Source organism: Saccostrea cucullata, unplaced genomic scaffold (genome assembly GCF_032062105.1).
Source record: "Saccostrea cucullata isolate Sc308-1 unplaced genomic scaffold, CSIRO_AGI_Scuc_v1 ctg878, whole genome shotgun sequence".
Lineage (NCBI taxonomy): Eukaryota > Metazoa > Mollusca > Bivalvia > Ostreida > Ostreidae > Saccostrea > Saccostrea cuccullata.
The window spans coordinates 20864-42624 of NW_026924258.1; the positions used below are offsets into that span (position 1 = coordinate 20864).

The following is a 21761-nucleotide window of genomic DNA, read 5'->3' on the forward strand; positions in this document are numbered from 1 at the left end:
GCACGGTTCACTTGTATTTGTATGAAACATTCAGTATAATGTAATAAATAATAATATATATTATGCAAGGTACATTTTTTATTTTCTTTATTTGTCTAACTGAACTTATAATAATTGAAAATATAAGGATTTCTCTATGCATTTCGATATTTTGAATAATTTGTGAATTATGTGTTAATATAACGAACAGTTTTCAAACTCAATAATTCATTAAACAATACAAAATTGGAGCATAGCAAACACGGACCTTTAAAATATGTTGCCAATGGTATAAGCAGACCGGTCACACCCTTTGTGTGCTCCTTGTCATGATCGGGAACCTATAGCATTTTTCTAGAAGACGGGCAAAGATCCTGGAGCCTTACTTTCTTGTCTTTCTAAAAGTGAATCTTGGATCCGCGCCCTGCACAAATAATCTAGATGTCTCAGAATTTGGATCCACGCCTTTTATCTTCACGTTGAATTATGCGATTGACCAGCTCTGCGTTATCTTTATGATCAAACAAAGGAATCGCACCTTGTGAACTAGGAACAAAAGTAAGTGTTTCTATTTTTCAACCATACCAACTTTTTAATTTTGATTAATGCTTGTTTATTTGTTTAATACTTGTTCAAGAATCTTAAAAAAATCTTAATGTATCATTTAAAAACCTGACCGATTTTTCCGTTGATGGAATAGGGCGTCTTTTGTGTACTGTTAATTATGTTCCCCAAACGAAGTTGGGGAACATATTGTTTTTACTCTGTTTCTTATTATTATTATTCTTATTATTATTTTTCTTTGAAAATTTTTGCGAGTAATCTTGTAAACTACACATCCGAGGTGAAACCTTTTTAGGGTAATTAGGCATGTTATGTAGATTTGCGGAATCAAGGTCATTGTGCGCGCACGTGCTTGCAAGAGCGCGCACGTGCAAAACTTAAAATGACCAATATATAATGGATATAACCGTAACTTCTCTATTTTGTGACGAAATGTTTTGAAACTTATAATTAAGAATATATTAGTAGAATGCACAAGATGATTTTTCAAAATAGTATCGCACGCGCATGCATTTTGGCTGAAACTAAAGTCTCAATATCTTTTTTGTTTTTTGATAAAATCATTTGAAATTTTGAACATAGTCGTACATTAGGGAGATCTACAGCCTGTAATATAAGATTTTTCATGAAAGCATGTGCATGCACATGTGCTTGCAAGAGCTCGCACGTGCAACACGAGAAATGTCCAATATAATTGATACAGACATAACTATTAAAATTATTGATGAAATGCTTTGAAACTCATTTTATAAGTATATATTAGTAGTATGCACAAGATGACATGGTCAAAATAGCAAGATCGCACGCGCATTAACGTGTGCTTCGCTCTGATTGGCTGAAACTAAAGTCTCAATATCTTTCTTGTTTCTTGTCATAATCCTTTGAAATTTTGAAGATAGACCTACATTATGAAGATCTACAGCATGATGTATAAGAATTTTCATGAAAGCATGCGCATACCTGCGTGCTGCAATCTGATTGGCTGAAACTTTAAATGGCTATATTTACTTTGTTTTTTGACAAAATGCTTTGAAATTTAAAACATTGTCATGCATTAGGATATCCTACAATATGATATAGAAATAAATCATAAATCACGCGCATGCATGTGTTAAATTTAAACTTGAAATGGCTATTCCCTTGTTTTTCAACCAAACAGGATGGGATTTAGAATATAGATAGATGTAATTTCAAATTTATCATGCACTTGCACGCACGTGCGTGCAGAACAAAATGAAAAATACACTTGAAAGAATGATTTTTCATACTTTTGGACTGAATGCTTTAATATATTGTATATTAAAAAATGTAGATAGTGTAGACAAGATGATATGATCATAACGGACATGTATTCACATGCGCACGGGTGCAATGCTAAAATTTGAATATAATTTTTTTAACGTTGTTAAAGTCAAAATGCACAGAGTTTGTCTTATTTAATGAAGCTTACAGGGAATATGGCACCAAAAAGGAGTTGGGGAGCGTTTGGGGAACATCTGTAACGGTCCCCGTTACAATTAGCACTAGTTAAGTAATGTTTTACCTACTGATAACTCAAAGTACGCTGCAGTTCTATCGATTCTTATTTACATATCTCCAAAATCAATTTCTATAATATTTTCTAAATATATTTTTCAACAATTTGTTTGGCCTTTTGCAAAACACTGTGGATGTTTGTATAAAGTGCACATAAACACAAAGTGCATTTGCACTGATAGAAATGTATTCTATCCTAGAGAGTCTAAAATGAATTTGAAATTGTAAAAGAGAGCAAGTTTTTTTCTCTCATGTTTTATTATTGATCGCATTTAAATAATACTTTCCAATTATTTATAAAGTCATTTGTATCAAACAAAAATATTTAATCGAAACACTTGCAAACATGTTACAAAATCCCCAGTCTTGAAAAACTACCACACTCTGCCTGAAAAGGACTTTAATAATATTGTCGGTAAATGATTAATGTCAATTCTTACTTGTATTAGCTCCCGTTGAAAGGTAGTTAAGTACCAGGGTTCAGTAATATGAATAAAATATATGTCGAATTATTGGATATCATTCTTAAGGTGGCAGAAAACAAAAATACCCGCAGAGAGCGACAAAAATTAAAGGATTTTACAAACGCTTGAATCTGTTCTCTGCTTTATCCTTCCGAATTTTCTCAAGTGAGTTGGTGATCATGATATTCCGAAGGCCTATAAAATTAATAAAAAGGAATTTTGTTTTTAAGAGTTCTACTTCCTATTTTTTCAGACATGTTTATTGCTACAGCCTTTACTTTGCTGTTGACATCAGGTTGAGTATATTTTCCATTATAACACCCCACCCCCTCGGTCAATAAAAAAAATGTTTATATCTATTGAACCATAATGATCTCGCAAGTAATCTTCTGCAGGTCATTAAAATTTCCGTTTTATTATTGAAAAATTTCCTTCGTGTAGTTTGCATTTATTTATTTTGTATATTTTCCAACGTAAAGAATGAAAATCATTTCTTTACATTTAGAAAATACAAAAAAAAAACATGGCTTTACCAGTAATTGGAAATGTATGGTTATAACAATACTGATTTTACTTTTACCTTGTAATGTCGTAAATAATAACCTTTAATCTGCATAATGGTTTAATGTCATAACAATTTCATATTTGCCATCCCTTTTGATCAGATATAACCGTATTCTACTATATTTGATTGCAGTTGCATTCGTCTCCTCTAAACAGCTCTGCTTTAGCTGTAATGGAGTACCAGATGAAGCTGATTGCAGTACCATTACAACCTGTAGCGATAGCGAGGTCAGTCAATTTCTTCGATGTGAAGCCCAGCCGCCTACTCAAAATTATTTCTTTTTAATTATATACAGCTAAAGTTCTGTATGTCGAATACTGATTAGCTAGCTAGAATACCAGGAATAAGCCGAAGTGAATTTTCAATATTAAACAGTAAACTAAAAGTTCGGTATATCGAATACTGAACGCTAGAATACCATGAAAGAGTTGAAGTGAATTCAATGTCATAATTAGTCCTTTATTAATAAAGTATTTTATCCTGGACATTTCGGATTCTCGAATAATTCGGAGATCTTTTTCGGTGCCATTGAGTTCGAAATACCGAGATTTAAATTTTAAAATCATATGATTTTTCATTATTTAATTTGTTTCAGGCATGTTTTGTCAGAAAATATACACAGCTGAATGGTAAACCAATGTTTGAGTCAGGATGCTTGAGCAGAAGTGTAAGAGAAATCTTTTTTTTCTTTACCACTTACACTTTTTTTCATACACCTTAATGCAAATGGCGTCAGGAAAGCTTATTTGTGTGCTTCTGAATAATTTTTGGGGTTTTGCCTTTGCCAAAAAATCTGTACAATATTTCTGCATTTTTATATATGCACTATCAAATCTGATTTCTTTGTTTGACCATCAAAGTTACATTGAAGATGAAAGAAAATATTTTTGATTTTATTTATTTTATGTATTTTTTAAAGAGCTGTAAGATAATTCATGTAGTGTCGGGTATCGGGAAGAAGCGAGAAACTGGGGTTACTAATTGTTACGAGTGCTGTGAATCAGGAAATGTAACATATCCCTGCAACGACAATTTATGCGGAAAACCTAGTGAGTTTCGGATTAAACACTTGATTTCCGGTTAACATTATTTTTGCTATTTTTTTATTCAAAACGAAAAAAGTTTACACATGTAATTAATTTCATATTCAGTTGCCACAGAGACTAGATGTTACTCCTGTTCCGACACAGCCCAGCCCGAAAACTGCGAAAATATTATTGCCTGTGATGTAGATTCAGTGAGTATTGATTTTTTTTTTTTGGTTCAAATTTAATGTAGTCGATTCAAAATCTCAAAACATGGAATTGTCTTCAATCACAAGAATCAGAAAATTAAAGCATTTGAGATTGCATATGAAAACAGGATGTGTTTGTGAAACACTATGCGCTGGCGGCAACAAAGTTCGAAAAAGCTATTTTTTAGCATAAAGGTCACAGTCAAGGTAACGAGGTCATTAATCTTGGTGTCATTTGAACGAGATTTATTATATATGGAGTATGCATACCAAATATGAAGTCTCTATCTCTCACGGATCAAAGGTTATAGTGAAGGTTAAAGTTGACAATAGACAAACAGCTAAACATACAAACAGACAAAAATGTTAATATACGCCACGATCTACATTACTTATACAAAAATATTGACACCTATTTATATGTATGATTAGTTGTAGTATAACAGTTTTGTTAAAAATGTGCAATAGTTAAACTATTTTATACGGACAGTGAGTAGTGAAATTTTAATAATATGAAAAATATATTTGGTTCCAAAGTTATATCCCGACGAAGCTGATTGTACACGTACCACCACTTATTGTCGCATTGTCAAACGACCTGGATGGACATAGGTGTCGGAACCGTGGGGGGGGCGCTTAGCCCCAACCCCCCCCCCTTTTTTTCTCAAAGATAGATATAATATAAGCATTAAAAATTGGGGCCTACCTTTTTTCGTTGGTTTAGTCCCCCCACTTTCAATTTGCCACCCCACTTTCAATTGGCTTCCGACGCATATGGTGAATATTAGACTTTAAGTACTTGGACACAGATTTGAAGTTAATATTTTCTCTATAATATTACGGCTTATATATTCTAATAGCATTTCACACAAAAATTAATTAAAAATCTTATTTCATTTAAAAGTTATTAAAATTTCAAATTTTTTGGCGGATTTGATTGACACATCCTTGTTCTTTCACAAAGTTTAATTTTATTCTTAATACTTAGGAAAAGTGGCAATCTTGTTGTGTATAAATGAAAAATATTAATACTATAATCCAGAAAATTCAGAGTAGACATGTTCGAAAGCAAAACAAACACAAAATATATTGTCAGTCCGTGCAGTTGTGGTGAGCAGACTTTGACGATTGAACGCACCCGGTGAATCGTAAACATCAACAGTAACAGAGCTCGTGCCCTGTTTACAAAAACTGGTACATAACACGAGTGTGATCGATTTGCTAAACTCTGTACACAACACTTAGCTCGGAATGACGATACTTTTGAAGGAGTTTTGCTTTCTAACATTTCTACTCTGAATAAAATTATTTTTCTGGATTAAAGTTTTAATATTTCTCATTAATGCACAACAAGATTGCCACTTTTCCTAAGGATTAAGAATAAGTCAAAATATGTTGTCAATACCCGCCAAAAAATATGAAGTTTTAATAACTTTTAAATGAAATAAGATTTTTAATTAATTTTTATGTGAAATGCTATCAAAATATATACTTCGTGATATTATATAGAAATATTAACTTCAAATCTGTGTCCAAGTACCTTTAACGTATCTTTACGTCAAAAACTGTCAAAAGCTTTTCCGGTTAAACTGTATCCCTCAAAGAATTTTTTTTGCCAAAACCAAAACATTGTATCCCTACCGATAAGATACTTATGATCCGTACATTTAGTTGGTTTTACGGTGTGACTGTTGGTGCGAATGTAATTATTAAAAGTACTACAAAAAACTTTTACAGCTAACACTAAATATAGTATTTTGACCCGCCTCTTTAAATTTTTAACTGCACGAGATACAATTTCATAGATTGTGACGTCACATAGCATCATATGAAAGTTATATTTCCGTAATGGAGTTTATAAATAGGCCTATAGTGCATTTTTTTAACAAAGGATATTTTGGAGAAGATGAATTTTAAGCTCTCTACAAGAACTAAGTATTCTCGAAAACTACGGGGCTGTTAATATATTCGCCATTTTCACATGGAATTTTGGTAACGAAGAAATTCTCGGAAGGTTTCACAGAAAAAAAAATTGCTTGACGGATATACAGATTTAGTTCGAATATCCTCTGTTATTACACGGAAGTTTATTGAGCTCGCCTCGCTCCAATCGTTATTAATCATCGCGATGGCTAAAGTGCAAACTTGATATTGACATCCTACAGTTATAAGGCACTTCTTAGAATTATTATTAAAATTTTCTAAGGGGTTCATAAGAAGTCGATTAAAATTTGATCCTAGTTGTTCGGTTTGTCTCTAAACGCTGCTTTTGATATCGTCCCCTTACTATGAAAAGAAGGCAATTTTTCACCTATAATAAATATAGTTTAAGAACAGATGATACAAACATTTTTTTTTCTTTTGGGGAGACTAATATCATTATCAGTAAATATCAGTAAAAATCAGCCTATGTGATTTTTTTTTTAATAATTTTTACCATTTTGGGTTTCCTCATAAAATGTACCTGGCTTGGTATATTTTTTTAAGGTTTATATTACATTTTTAGCACTATGCTAACATATTCTGAAATTTGTTTTCATCTGTAAACCTTTACTAAGTATGGTTTGTCCCTATTTGTTACTTTATTGAAGTATTAACTAATATTTTCGAAGTCTATTTCATTTTCCGAGACTAAGGGGAAAACAATTCAAAGAATAATCCACTTTTCTAAGCCTATGAGGTGATATGAAGTCTCCTTCAAAGAAAAAAAAATGTTTGTATCATCTGTCCTTAAGAGAAACTAGAAGGCGAATTCCTATAAAAATTCCTAAGTGTTTGGAAAAGTGATTTGGATATTTTTTTTTCAATTACAGATGTGTTACACGGGAACATACAGACATCCGCTAAGTCATGAGATCCGCTATAATATGGGCTGTCAACGGAAAGATGTAAGTGTACATGTTACAAGAGCATGAGCGGAGCATCTCCTCGCAAAGAACATATATCAATAAATCAAGACAGAATCGATATCAAACTGAATGCAATTTCTGTTACTTCTGTTTCACAAAAGGACAAATAACACACACCACACATAAACAAGTGCGTTACTATTATCCCCTCCAAATTTGTGAGGGGATAAAAAAAAAAACTAACTTTGCAGTAGAGCTGTAGAAAACCTAGAAAACAGTCAGAATGTCAAAGGTGAAGCTATATATTGTATACTTCTGTATTATAATATTATATCGCCTATTCCATCGCCTAGGGAATACCCCCTAAAATAACCTTAACCCTGTAATACTGCAAGTAGGGAGATATCACGCATTGTCTACCTGCACGTGGTATATTATCGACTAATTATAATGGTTATTTATTATTTTTAACGGATTTAGAAAAAATACTGGTATACAGTCATACAAAAAATCTAGAATTTATGACTATTTATTTATGAGACTAGAATGTGTTTGCTCGTAAACTGGTTTTAAATATTAATTTTATTTAGAGCTTAAAAGTTAGTCATCTTTGCAGACTTGTAGTGCACTGATGAATTTATGGCATAGTTATCAGACGTCATCACATACGTCATCACACGGGACAGACACGGTGACCCTGAACCACTGTAACGACTGTTGTAGCGGGGACTTCTGTAATCTGGGACTATGTGACATCCCAAAACGAGGTAAGAAAGCGACGACTTCACGTGACATGCCAAAACGAGGTAAGAAAGCGATGACTTCACGTGACATCCCAAAACGAGGCAAGAAAGTGATGACTTCACGTGACATCCCAAAACGAGGCAAGAAAGCGATGACGTCTGTAACATTTGACTATGTGACATCCCAAAACCAGAAGACTCTGTCGAGACTGTAGCTCTACTGGTTTGTACTGATCAAAAACCGATGCACAGAATTATGTATGTTAGTGTAGTCTACTTGTGTGATAAGTTATATTGAAATCAGACCAAAACTGTAGAAGGAGCATTTTAAAGGAATTTCACAGCTTTTGACCAGCCGTTCATTGAAATTGAAAACCATGACTATTATGTAAACTAGTTTACTTGTGTGCCAAGTGATAATGAAATCCCAAAATATGAGTATTTTTAGTAACCATTGCAACACTGCTCATCGAAATCAAAAACCGACTAATGTGTCTACTTGTGTGCCAAGTTATATGAAATAAGACCAAAACTGTAGAAGCAGAAGCGGTTTAAAGGAATTTCTCAGAAAATTCTATTTTTAGTAACCATGGCAACACCGTTCATCGAAATCAAAAAGGATCTACTTGTGTGCCAAGTTATATTGAAATACTAAAATTGTAGGTTAGCGTTTTGAAAAAACATACCGGACGGACGCCGGACGTCGCATAAGCTCTTCTGGTCTCTGACCAGTAGAGCTAACGAGGTAAATATTGATATCGACTAGATTGGTAGAATAACTAAAGGAGCTTGCAGCTGAAGCCTATAGCATCAATGTAACTTCCCAATATGAGTATTAAGCGATAATTTCTACTGATAAATACTAGATTGGTAGAAAAACTCTGAAGGATCTTGCTTAGAATTCTTCAACATATATTTGACATCCACAAAAAAGATCAGTATGCAAACACTATTGCTGAAGGAAACAAGATGACTAACAATATGATTTTGACCATGATAAAGAATTTTGCAACATCGGGCTTTGATACACCCTTGAACGATAAAAGTATGCAATCGGTGTTATTGATGACGAGGTATGTGTGCGATGACTTCACCTGATGAGGACAAAGAAAATTTCATTGAGGATTTTGAAGATGAAAGAATATGTTACAATATCGAACCTTGTGACACGGAGATATGTAGCTGCAGATCTGTAGCGTTATGGTTTTATGATATTTGTCTTTTGTGACATGGAAATATGATATACGTATACGATGACAACTTTTTGATAACTTGATTAAAATTAAGTTGAAAATTCACTTCAAGCGAGTTTATGAGGATTTTGACATATTGGATAAGATGTGAGAGGGAGTTAGTTGATTGACCAATGCTAGAAAGTGGAGAAACAAAAGTGAGCAAAAAATATTGCGCCGTAAATTGCACCCACTACGGGATCTGTAGCGTTATGGTCAAAGACAAATATATTAAAAACGCAGTGACTGACAACATTTTAATTGATGATGAGTTGATGATTATGTTAATGTTGATGATTACGATGAAGATGATGATAATAATGAGAAATTGATGAAAACTATTATAAAACTTCTCAATATTTCGTTTTGAAAAAAGGCATAATTAAGTTATTCGAATTTTAAAAATAATGTTTGATTGCCCTCTACCGACTTAGGATGGAAAAATTGCGTCAATAGATAGGTGGGACTTTGTTCTTGCAGAAAAATTTTCAACACCACTGCTATCTTTTTAATAATCTATTTTCGGAATGCATAAAACGTATTGTTTCCTGGAGGTTAAAAGAAAGCCTCGAGTCATGGGGTCTTTACAAAGTTGGTCGGTAGAGGGCAACCAAACACTTTTGAAGATGCTCATCTAAAATGATCGATATTATATTCACTGCCGCTTTCACCACGTTTTTTGTTCGTTTGTCTATGAGTTAAGCCCAAAGCAATTTTGATTTAAAACAACATGGCTTGTTATGAGCATATTTTTGTCCTTAGTTAAGCCAATATTCACGAGCACGCCTCAGAACAGCACGCTCAGGCCTGAGTTTGAGGGAGTTATACTTGTCTGTAGGACACAGCCGTCCTCCAACGCTACAATGCACTGGGCATTTAAAGGGGTAGGTATTAGTCAATTAAAACAAAATGCATATGAGCAGTGGCTTTTTTTTCTATTAATTAATTGCATTTAAGGTATTAAAGATCATAAATAGAGACTTCTAATAGCACCATCGGTCTAACAACCAAACAGAAATAAACTAGACGGTAAAACATATATAGAATGTTAAATAATTCCATGGTTATTGATTCAGCTGATACACGAGCTCAGAGGAGAGTTTTTGCTTGTTGTCCTGGCTGTCTGTAACGATTTCTGTTTCCTGATAACTTTACACTAACATCATTTTTACATCTATCTGTCTCTGTTAATATTTCTTTTTTGGTAAACCAGACTTTTGTTTCGTTGAGATTCAAACTTGTGTTTTTAGTTTTTACCGGTAGATCTGATAGCGGTACTAAAATGTTTTGTTTTTTTTTTTCACTGAAGCTTTCAGGTGGCACAACACTGTCTAGTCAAGCGCATATAACAACTGCGCCAAACAATATTAATGTGACCATTTTCCCGGTCCACCAATCAGATTTAGGGGAGTATATTTGTGTGGCAACGAATTCTGTAGGAACCTCAACAACTTCAGCTTTCCTGTCCTCCAAATAAAAATGTAAGTTATAGTAGGATTTTAAAAGTTCAAAATATTTCAGGAACAAATCAGTATGTTGAAATTTAACATGTTAATTTTTGTTTGATCATATGATCATGTTTTCTATTTAATTTAAATTTGAGATGGAAAGTGATTTTAGATCTTAAATTAGACAAAATGAAATGATGTTTACCAAGAATAGAGATATTTTAGAGTTTTAATATTTCTTAAACGAAAACATTGATTTCAAGAATTATATCTGATTCTGTGTTCAAAATCCGTCTCTTTTGTAGACATGCTGAGATATTATGACCATTCAACCAGCTGTACATTTTTCCAAATAAAGATGATACATTATCATTGTTATAAATCAATTCTCTCATTTCACATTTAATTCGCTTAAAGAAGATGGGCGAACAAGACGAGAAAAATGCATATCGTTTGACTTAATGGACTGAATTTCGTATTTTACAGTTGAACATTTGGAATGGATAAGTTCTCTTCATTTTGACCTTTGGTTTTGTCTTCAGAAGCACTCCACAATTTAAATATGAGTTTTTGCCTTTTTTCCACAGTCCCTCTCCGTGTTTCATTTGGTTTTTCTTGTCTTTTTCTTCCTTTCGGTGTCCAAGTTAATAACTATATGTAATGCTTGTAATTTTTTTAATCAAATTTTATTCATACATGCTAGTTCTCTTACTATTTCATCTGTGATTTGCAATTTTCAATACCAGTTTTCTTTTTAGACACATTTGGAGTAATTTTTTTTAATCAAACTTTGAACATTTTACAAAATTCAACGAAGTGGCTATACATCGAACAACACATATACATTACGATTGACTTGAAAATGTTGAATTTGATCCTTCCATAAAAATTAACTGTAGGTTACTATATTTTACTAAAGTTAACTATAGTTATAACTTTGATATTTTGATTCACTTTGAAACTTTACTCTAGAATTTTTTTTTTGAAGATATGGAGCCTTAATTTTTTTTTTATAACATACCAAAGATATAATATTGAAAATGTAAATATACAACAAAAAAGTTATTGAAATAGTAATAGCAGAAAATTATTTGTAGGAATTTAAAAATATAAATTATATAAAATCTGAAATTCATAGTAAATATACTTTGATTTAATGTTGTAAAACTTTGATTTACTGCAGATGACATTAGTACTTTTTGTAAGGGTTTCTGGAACTATCTCCCTGTCTGTGCCTTTGTCTAGAACTCAATCACATGTGCACCTGACCAAGATAGACAAAGTTGAATTTACTCAAACTCTTTATTTTTATTTCTCGGTTATTGATATTGTTGAATACTTTTGATTTAGCAATGGATGATTAAGCCCGTTGACCCAGATATCGTACGTCTTCATTTTTTTAATATCTTTCTTTGGTTATATATGGCTAAACATTAGTTATGTGGTATGCCTATGGCTTGACAATTGAAAATAATAAATTGAGAAATCTAATCTCAATGATAACACAGTCTTATTTGATGACCCAAGTCCTTATTATTTTCTTTTGAATATTTAACAGGAATTAATTCACTTTTTTCTCCACAAATCACTCATATAAAATTTAATAAATAATTATGATTTCATTCCAATGAAATTCTACATGACTGTATAAAGATGATTGCTGCGCCGGGCCATTTCTAGGTTGATGACTGTATTCAATCGTTTTATATCTTTATTAATCGTAATATGGCCACTAAAAGTGTCTTGGGTACTTCTTAATTTAATGCCCTTATTGACTTAGCAAACAATTAGTTTGACTTCAATTTAGTATCTCCTGAATAATCCTTGATAATCGATGGAAAAGTGCATGTTCATACAAAACATAATAAAGTGCTTTAATTCTTCTTTAAAGAAATCTTCATGGATAAATCTGCATGACTGAATTTTTATACGTTCAGAATGATGAATATAGCACAGAATCAATTAGCGATCTTTTAGACGTATAAAAAACAATTCATCAAGGTTTGTTTAAAGCTTGTGACATCAGCTATTAAATTATGATCTTTTAAACATTCCCACTGCCAAGATCGTGCCATTGTTTCCGGATCCGCTTAAGACCGATTAAAACAATTTGAATTTGCTCTGCATTGATTGAATTTTATTAATCGTAAATTTTGTGCCATCAGGTGAAGCCCTACTCGATCATATTGTCATTGTTTTCTTTTGTGCAGTCAGAATTATGATCCCGATGGCATAAACTAACATTGTAAGTTGACAAACAAGACGTATATTGGTTTTGAATAGGCTAATTGCCTTCTCTTCAATTAACACTCACTACCACGCAATCATGAACTAAAATGAATGATAGATTACATGAAGGTTTGTATACTTTGCAAAGGTTGACATTCTGTCATCTACTAAATTAAAATTTGATTTCTATACAATCATATTCTTTATTTTCTCATTTCTTTGTTTGAGGGAATGCAAATCTTCCCCATGTGCTAACAAAGGCACGATTTGATTTTAAATTCTTTTTTAACAGAACGTTCGTTCTTATTCTTATTTTTGAATTAATAAAAAAAACAGCACTGAGGAACGAGGCTCTGTCGTTAATTTCCTTTCTTTAAAATTTAGATATGCCCACCTGACCTCTCCACGTGTCAAGGTATGCTAGGCCTCTGCACCTCCCATTTACAAAAAAATAACACCACAATATTGCGTGTTTCTTTGTGGGTGAGTGAGTAAATCCTATTCGAACATTAACGGAATTTCCATCGTGATCGAATTCCATTGCTGCCTTGTTTTATAGATGTAGGTATGCTCTTTTGCAAGAGGGATGTACCTCTTTGTCTTACCCTTATTTTACTCTATATTCCTATGGTTTAAGGCCTTACCTACTTATTAACAGTTTTCCAGTTGTAAGCTCCGAATATATGAGTTAATAAGGACCTCCACAAAGAGAGTCGGGATCTGAAGCCATGGACTAGCAAGCATTTCTTTTTGATCTGTAATAACTGCCTAGAATTTCAAAGAGTTACTTTATAAATTTCTATTTTCAATTATACTATTGCAAGAGCATTCGTAAACCAATCACCAATTTATAATATAGACATTGAAGTATAAAATTATTTATTTATAAAGAGCACGTCCGTATGGTTATATGGTTTTTAATACACTTGCAGTGAGATAAGTTAAACCAACTTTTTGATTATTTCTTAACGCAATTTCACTTTTTCACAAATACAAGATATATATAGTGCTGGTTGCAAAACGAGCACAATTCAAAATCTAAACTGCAAACGATCATAATTTTAAATCTCTTCTGGTTTTTACATTCAAAAAAGGGCTAGATTCAGCCGTTGTCTTTTCACCCCATTAGCTTGTCTTTTTACCCCATTATAATTTTTTTTTTGAATACATATTTTAAGATAAACGCACGGTAAAGGTTTTGTCTCCTGACGCACGGTAGGAATTACATTAAGATGACGTTACTTCTCGGCACGCATTTTAGCATATTATCCGCATACTTTAATTTTTATTCTCCTATGTGCATCTTTTTTAATAACCATTACTGCCATTTTGCTATTTACTGTCATGTTTTCAGCTGTGATTATAAATAAATTTGAACTAAATTGTTGAGTTTTTTATTTCTTATTTCATTCCTTTTTTTCGTTACCTTACAATCCTTATACTGTCACCAGTTTTTTTCATATACATGTATTCAGTGCAAAATTCTCCAGAGGGACGTTTAAAAAGCTAGTTTACGGCGTCACCTGCAATATATATGTGTTTTCGTGCGAGATAGACAAAACGCAATACAATGTTTATTTTAATATTTTTGTTATTAATTTTGCAAATTTATCAGAATTGATTTAGGGGCGGGGAAAGTTAAAAAAGACATATGTTTAAGTACAGCTCAATACATGTATAGAGTTTTGCTAAAAACTTTTGATTGTTAAATTTTATACCACGCAGTTGTGACATTACTTTTGGATCAACTCTCCTACATCGATGTAAGGTCACTAAGTTTTATGGTATTCCAACCTTTGAAATATACCTAATGTACGGTAATAATAAAAAAAAAACGAACACGGAATTGTAATTCCTGGAACAGATTCGCGGATATGGATCAGATTAAAGGATTAGTTGAGCTTAAATAACTATTATTGAAATTAATATTGTATCTTTACTACAATATTTAAACAAACTTCCACGTTTGAGATGTATGGGTCATCATCCAATAGAAATCTTCGTTATAAAATCACGTGGTGGCTGGGATAATTTTAATTAAGCAGTTCATTGATTTGCTGTTAAGGGGGATTGTCAATTGTAAACAAGTTCGCGTCATTTGGACTCTTTTTGAATTATTTAATATAGATTATCACCAATAAAGTTCCATCGATTAGAGTTATATTGATGATAAAACCGTCCATTCTTAGCTGGGTGGTAGATTCATATAAAACTAGTCGGGGGCGACTTCTGTTCGGATATAAATTGATTAAACATTTCAGATTCCGTGTTTTAGTTTTTCCTTACATCGGTGGACGATCAGTTAACTTTTTAATTCTTGTGACAGTTTTTACATCAACATGATAATTGCAAATTTTCGTCTCTAGCTCTTTAGATAACAGAGGATTGTGTTTTGTCACTAACAGATAATATTTTTAACCACATAAAAAAACTTTCTAAATTTTAATTTAATTCCGGAGAATGGTGTCAAAGCTTTTTTGGTTACTGGTATCAACCCTGATATCTTTAGGTAAGTGAAATCTCTCTCTCTCTCTCTCTCTCTCTCTCTCTCTCTCTCTCTCTCTCTCTCTCAGCTACTGTAAATATATGAATGTTATGAAGTAACAGGATTAATATGTTGTCAATAGATTTCGCTGATTCTGTTCATAGATCTTGTATCAAAATATGATGATATACTTCAGTTTTCGATATGAATACATGTATTTATATATGAAAACGTGTTGTAATTTTATTTTCTCTATTCATTAATATATATTCATTTATATATTTGTATATTTTCATTCATAATAATGCATTTATATTACAATATTTTTGCCTCAAGCATAAAAACTATTCTTGTATGAAGGATGTTCAGATCAGAATTGCTTTTTTTTAGTTTACTGATTGTATGACTTTGATTACATAACTAAACTTAAGACTATATCCAAACCCTCTTTATTCAAATATAAAGCAAATAATAACTTTTGTTAATATACAGTTTTAATTTATTTAATTCATTTTTTAAAGTGTGTTTTATTCACTTAATAAATTAAAATCTTTTTAAAAAATGAATTTCAGAAAAAATATAAACACATGCACAGATTTAAAAAAAAATGAGAATACATGTGTCCTCTTTTTAAAGATCAAAATGTAAGTCCAGGCCCGAGGATCATGAAACAGGCTAAGACTTAAGTCAAATTTTCGATCACCTGAAAATTGTTTATTAATTACTGAATTAATCTCAAAATTTGCAAAGAACAGCGCATTTGTGAATCAATATTGAAACTGATCTTAATTTTTAAGTACAGTATGAAGATTTTGACTTAAGCTTAAGATGTTTCATAACCCTGGGGCCAGAGTAATTCTTTAACTAATATAAAGCTTTAACTATACAGATAAAACGAATTATTTAGAATAACATAACTCGATTAGATGAATAAGCTATGAAATAAAATGTTTAATATCTCGCAGGGCTCAAGTCGGTGTAAGTACCTTAAGGGCATACGTATTTAGACATTATTTTCGGGAAAAAATATTTTCTAAAGCCTCTTTCTTTTAGCTCTTTTTAATAAATGACGCTTTTCAAATCTCTCAAACAAAGCACTGATTTAAACCAGTAAAACCTCTTCAAACACTTTAGCTGATACACTACATTGTTACGTCACAATTTAAGTTCGATGTGACGTAAGTTTGAGGCTGCATCCACCTTAAAAAAATACACACTAACGATAAATGTGTTACATTCTTTTGCGTCTTAGTAAATTGCTAGTTGTAGTAGCAATCTCTCTCTCTCTCTCTCTCTCTCTCTCTCTCCAGTATATGTATTCTATTGATTAACCTTGAGTCAGACGTCTTTATATGCCTTTCATTTCTATGGAAAATTAATTTTCTTTTCTCTAATTCTAATATTAAAAAAATTCCCAGTGGGCCCCTTGTTCCTGCTGGCCATTTGATACACAGTTGTCTTGATTTAGAAAGGTTAATTGTGACGTTGGAGTAGAGTCAAGCAGCTTCATGATTACGATCTCGTATAAAATGAGGGAGAAATAAAATAAGATGGACGCAAGAAAACATAAAACGGAGTGCAGCGTCGTAGTCTCCGGACTGATCAGGGCTAATTTTAGTTTGTAATGTATAAGTGCGATGTGTAGTAAACAACCTATTAAAAAATAAAACAAAGTACTTCTTGTGTTTTAAAATTATCACGAGTGATATTGAACGTAATGACGAGAAGATATCAGATTGTAAAGTTTATTTTTATGAAAAAAATCTTTTGCTAATGAATATTATCTCATAAATGAGTCATTGACTAAGAATTTCTAGGTCTCTGTGTAACCAATTTGATTTCATTTTCAGTTACAATGCATTAAAATAATACAATTCTGTTAGTACTCCGTTAAATATATGAATGTTACGTCACTTTAAGTAATATTATTGAAATTATAAAGCCAGTGGCCCCTTAACCCAAGCCAAACTACTGGTATATAATTGTTCAGTTTAAACATTTTTCAACCTTGAAGCAAACTTATCATTCTTCGTGTATTCCTTTAATCTGTGTCAATCTTCGAATTCTGCAGTCAAAAATAAAAGAAATGTGGATTAATTAAAATATGCGTTGCTACGTCGAGAATGGTGAGCTTATAAGAAACCCTGATATCAAACGTCGCCACTCATTTGAAGTGAAGTTATTGTAAACATTTTACGCAGTTGTATTATCATCCTAGATTTCTGAACATCTGTTCAAAATTTATTATTTAATGTTTGTTAAGGCCGTGTGTCCCAAACTAAAAATAGATAATTCTATGAGGGACTTATTATTCAGTATTTCCTTTATATTGGTTCAAATAATTTTTCGAAAAATGCTTTTCCGATTCAAAAAATCAAAGAAATTACATTTTTTTTCTTAATAAAAAAAACACTATCCCGAATTTGTATTGATTGAATGGTTATGAATAAACTATAAATCATTAAATGAAAGCTATTTTGAAAATCTTTCGAAAGTCATTGAAATTTTTTTTTCAAAAAGAACGAGTTAGACATTTGTTCTTGCGGCCAAATCAAACTTGAGACGTTTAAGGTGATTTGTGATTTTCCCTTCGCGCTCTAAATTAGAAGCCATGTACACATACGCTAGTATCGCGAGGAGGGAGGGGGGGGGGGCACATCCATATTTTTGAAAACATAACATTTTCATTCGTTGAAAAGCTGAATGCCCCTACCCCTCCCTTTGCTGCTTAGTTAAAACATGGTATTTTATTAATATATTTCAAAATTTGTTGTTTCTAAAAGAAAGTTGTATCCTACCCTCCCCCTTACCCCTCCAAGAAATCAACTTATAAATAAGTTTTGGTAATTGCAGTTCATTTTCATGAATTGCTATGACCGAGTTAACCCTCATGCATATGTCAAAACTACTGACACTAATGTAATACTCTTTATCAGATGACAACTCATCAAGAGTGAAACAACAAAAGTATTTTTTTAATAATCACATTTTGAACATTCTTATGATCTTTGCATGTAAAATATTTTTTTTTACTGAATGTACACGTACCCCCCAGGTCAAGAAGTTTCTAATATTAAATAAAATTTTTATCAAATAGAAGAAAATAATCAAATTGCACACAGTTTTGATTTCAAGTTAAGTTTTAATTTTTTAATGCATTTGAACTCGGAAGTAATTTTTCAAATTTTAATTTTTGTAGGCATTTGTACCCAGAAGAGAGCACTACCGGATCCTAAATCATTTGATGGAATGATGGCAGCCATTTCTTTACCCACAATGCAACAAGAGAACTTCCAGAAAATGTGTTTACAAAGTATGAAATTATTCTTTTTTTCAAAGAAGTTTGAATGAGAAAAGAGTGTCACAATCAATTGTTGATTAATTTTTATTCTTCCTTTTTGCTGATATGATAAAATAGAGTGTAAAAGGTTCTTATTTTCACGGACATGTTATATACATGTATATGTATTTTTTTAAATTAGTAACTTGTGTATACATAAAGAATTAAGGAGGCTGGGTGTGCCAACAAATTAACTATGAGTTTTAACTGATTTTTTTTTAGATATATCTTAAGCTGTCAACTCTCATTTAGGAAAGAAAAAATTCATACATTTTATTTTTACATTTGATCATTTTTGTATATCTTTATCTGGAGCTCTTCTTCTATAAGGAGATCAATATAGTCTGAAAGTAGCCACAAACATCCAGCCCTTTTAAAAAAGTTAACTTATAAATAGATCTTCGTTGACAATGAAAACAACCTGAACAAAATTTTCAGATGATTAATATGATAAATATACATTTTCTCATATCTTACATAGTATTCTGAAATAAAGTGATTTTTATTCAAAATAAGTGTGTACCCTATATCATTAGGCATTCCTAAATGATGAATAAAACAAAACAGTTTTTATTTTTAAGTAATTAGGGAAAACGTACAGCTTCATGGTAGGAAAAGACAAACATGTACTTATTTTGTTCAATGCTTCGCTACAAAAATCTGATAATTTATAGCCATTTTGTCAATGATTTACAGATTTTTTTTCTCCGAATCAATGTTTGTCTAAGGGCAAAACTTTTTTATATCAGGTTTCTATTATTTCGACAAGCTCTTTAGTGTAGCCGTATCTTTAATTCTGAGTTCATTTAGGATAGTATCGAAAACTCCATTTAATTGATGGAATCAGGAACAGTAAATAAATGGACAATCGGAAAAATGAGACGCACACAAAAGCCGCCAGAGGGCGCGAGATTGAACATTGATGGGATGTCAATTTTCTCGGCTTAGCACGTGCCTTTTTGTCTATAAATAGCCCCTATCTTACTTGTAACTTCTTGGCAGGGAAATTCGGATACATAAAAAAAATCTGGCAGATTTTTTTTCTTGGAGACAAGATGTTTAAAAAATCAATACAAAAGTGAAATTTTGAAAGAAACAAAAATCTGGCTAGACGATTTCTAAGGTTTGGCAAACGAATCATTATCTGATAAGAATACACATATTCAATACAGTCATTCAGTTAGAGAGAGACTTATTTGCATTTCAAACTATTTCCGTTTTGCTCCGCGTTAGATAGTTTGTGACACCCTAATCAGGGCTTATCTTTTTGTACATTAAACACAGTGAACCTAAAAAGTGGAATAACAGATCCATAAATACCCGAGATCTCGTTCAGATCTCGCGTAATTATGTTAATTAACTTACCAACAGATAGTTTTAAATGTGTGTAGACGATGGGATTTTCTTGTTTAATGTTCGTATCAGGCTATTTAAATATAAATTGTAAAAAATAATGCACATTACCGCAGATTTACGAAGGTGTAAAAATAGCATATTTATACTCGGTGTGAATTACACGTAGTGCATGTGTGATATATTCATGGAGAGAAATTCATATTCCTTTTGAAAAGCGCAAGATGTGTGACAAAAAACTATTTAATAAATTGTTAAAAAATCAATTTGGCTACATGGATATGCGTAATGCTGTTGCAAGCTTTTATTTGTATTTTAAAATTATTTGTGTTAAGTTCTCTATTTAGGTATTATATATGTAGGTAACGCTTTCTAAAAAAAACAACAAATTATACATATGTTTCTTGGTAGTTTGCATTAGCATCCCAGTATAAATGTACGTAGCGGATGTAGTAATATTGAAAGGGGGTGGGGCATTTCTGGGTCGGGGCACACATCCACATCCAAAAAAAAATTATTAAAAATATATATATATATATATATATATATATATATATATATATATATACAAAAGACCCGGGCCATCTGGGCCCCTTTTAAATCTTTCAGGGACTACGACATGCAGCTCTCCTACCCAAGTTGAAGCGTTTTTGTATTTCAAGATTTGGCCATTAAAAGTTTTCTTTATGTTTACCGTTCGCTTGCGCATTAATTGGTTATTAACACCGAATATGAAAACTAACATAAAAATTAGGAGACCTGAAATTGATAATTGTGATCTGAATCTATGAACTTTGTCATTTTCTGTAATGATCTTATTATATAATGTAAGGTATATTTTGAGCATTTTATACCTTGATTTTGCTGAAGTATATATATCTTTCTACAAGAAAAATAAATTTATGAATTATGATAAAAATCCTTTCATTTGAATAACTTTTTTAAATGACTGTTAAGTTAGTGCCCCTCTCCCTAAATAGGTTGGTAGGTTGGTTAGTTATTGAAAGATGGGTGGAAGCTAGGCACAAAAAAAAAATTGGAAAGGTCTTTTATGGCAAAATGCAGATTTTTATCTCCAAATGATTTACATTGTACAATAATTTAGAAGTATTTTGAATTTTTTTTCAGATATACCAACACAGGTTTTACTTCAAGAAGTTTATACTCGAATGGGAAAAGAAGATGCGTCAGTATATAATTCTCTCTTTCTCTCTCAAACTCTGTATGAACGGATCAGTTGATTTAAAATCGATTTACATCGAAAGCACACCCCATTAAGTCTCTCTCTCTCTCAATATTTTGTTCTTTATTTGTAGAATGAGTAAAACATTTCCCGAACCTGTTGATCCCATCGAACCAGAATTACAACGGACATCACATGAGGATAGTAGTATCAGGACACAAAAACGTAGGGGAAGAAATCGAATTTCCGGATTTTACAGTAATTGGTAGACAAACTTTAAAAGATTCTACCACTGAGAACAATAAAGAAATCTCTGTGTTATTAAAGTATTTATGATGTATGCTCGTTAAATAAATGATAAATGCATAATTCTTCCTTGATTTTTTTTTCTTCATACAATGCATATGGGTAATTAAAACTTTATACAACATGTCCTTTTCATTAAAAATCTATGTTTGAAAAAAAAGATCAAACATGTACACTGTAATAAGTAGAGACTGTCGTCTTCACTCTGAATTTGAATGGGTGAACATTAATTATTGCCTTCCTCGGAAGGA

The 21761-nt window shown here is 31.9% G+C and overlaps 2 protein-coding genes across 2 annotated transcripts; both read left to right on the forward strand.

Annotated features, from left to right (window-relative positions):
* The first annotated feature begins 446 nt into the window (after positions 1–446).
* Positions 447–10977, forward strand: LOC134266043 (uncharacterized). The gene is made up of 11 exons (XM_062748274.1): positions 447–537; positions 2797–2838; positions 3241–3335; positions 3704–3775; positions 4028–4157; positions 4260–4345; positions 7156–7230; positions 7808–7958; positions 9929–10050; positions 10476–10647; positions 10920–10977. Exons 2-10 carry the CDS (start codon positions 2799–2801, stop codon positions 10641–10643), a joined length of 939 nt encoding a protein of 312 aa, XP_062604258.1. The 5' UTR covers positions 447–537; positions 2797–2798; the 3' UTR covers positions 10644–10647; positions 10920–10977.
* A 3739-nt stretch (positions 10978–14716) lies between these two features.
* Positions 14717–21573, forward strand: LOC134266044 (uncharacterized). The gene is made up of 4 exons (XM_062748275.1): positions 14717–15352; positions 18528–18641; positions 21150–21207; positions 21338–21573. Exons 1-4 carry the CDS (start codon positions 15304–15306, stop codon positions 21471–21473), a joined length of 357 nt encoding a protein of 118 aa, XP_062604259.1. The 5' UTR covers positions 14717–15303; the 3' UTR covers positions 21474–21573.
* Positions 21574–21761: the final 188 nt, after the last annotated feature.

Excerpts from the sequence above, each read along its gene's own strand:
- LOC134266044 (XM_062748275.1), top strand. The coding sequence starts at position 15,304 with ATGGTGTCAAAGCTTTTTTGGTTACTGGTATCAACCCTGATATCTTTA. Across the intron at positions 18,642-21,149 it reads CCAGAAAATGTGTTTACAAA|ATATACCAACACAGGTTTTA; the intron begins GTATGAAATTAT and ends ATTTTTTTTCAG. Across the intron at positions 21,208-21,337 it reads CGAATGGGAAAAGAAGATGC|AATGAGTAAAACATTTCCCG; the intron begins GTCAGTATATAA and ends CTTTATTTGTAG.
- LOC134266043 (XM_062748274.1), top strand. The coding sequence starts at position 2,799 with ATGTTTATTGCTACAGCCTTTACTTTGCTGTTGACATCAG. Across the intron at positions 4,346-7,155 it reads TTGCCTGTGATGTAGATTCA|ATGTGTTACACGGGAACATA; the intron begins GTGAGTATTGAT and ends TTTCAATTACAG. Across the intron at positions 10,051-10,475 it reads TGCACTGGGCATTTAAAGGG|CTTTCAGGTGGCACAACACT; the intron begins GTAGGTATTAGT and ends TTTTCACTGAAG.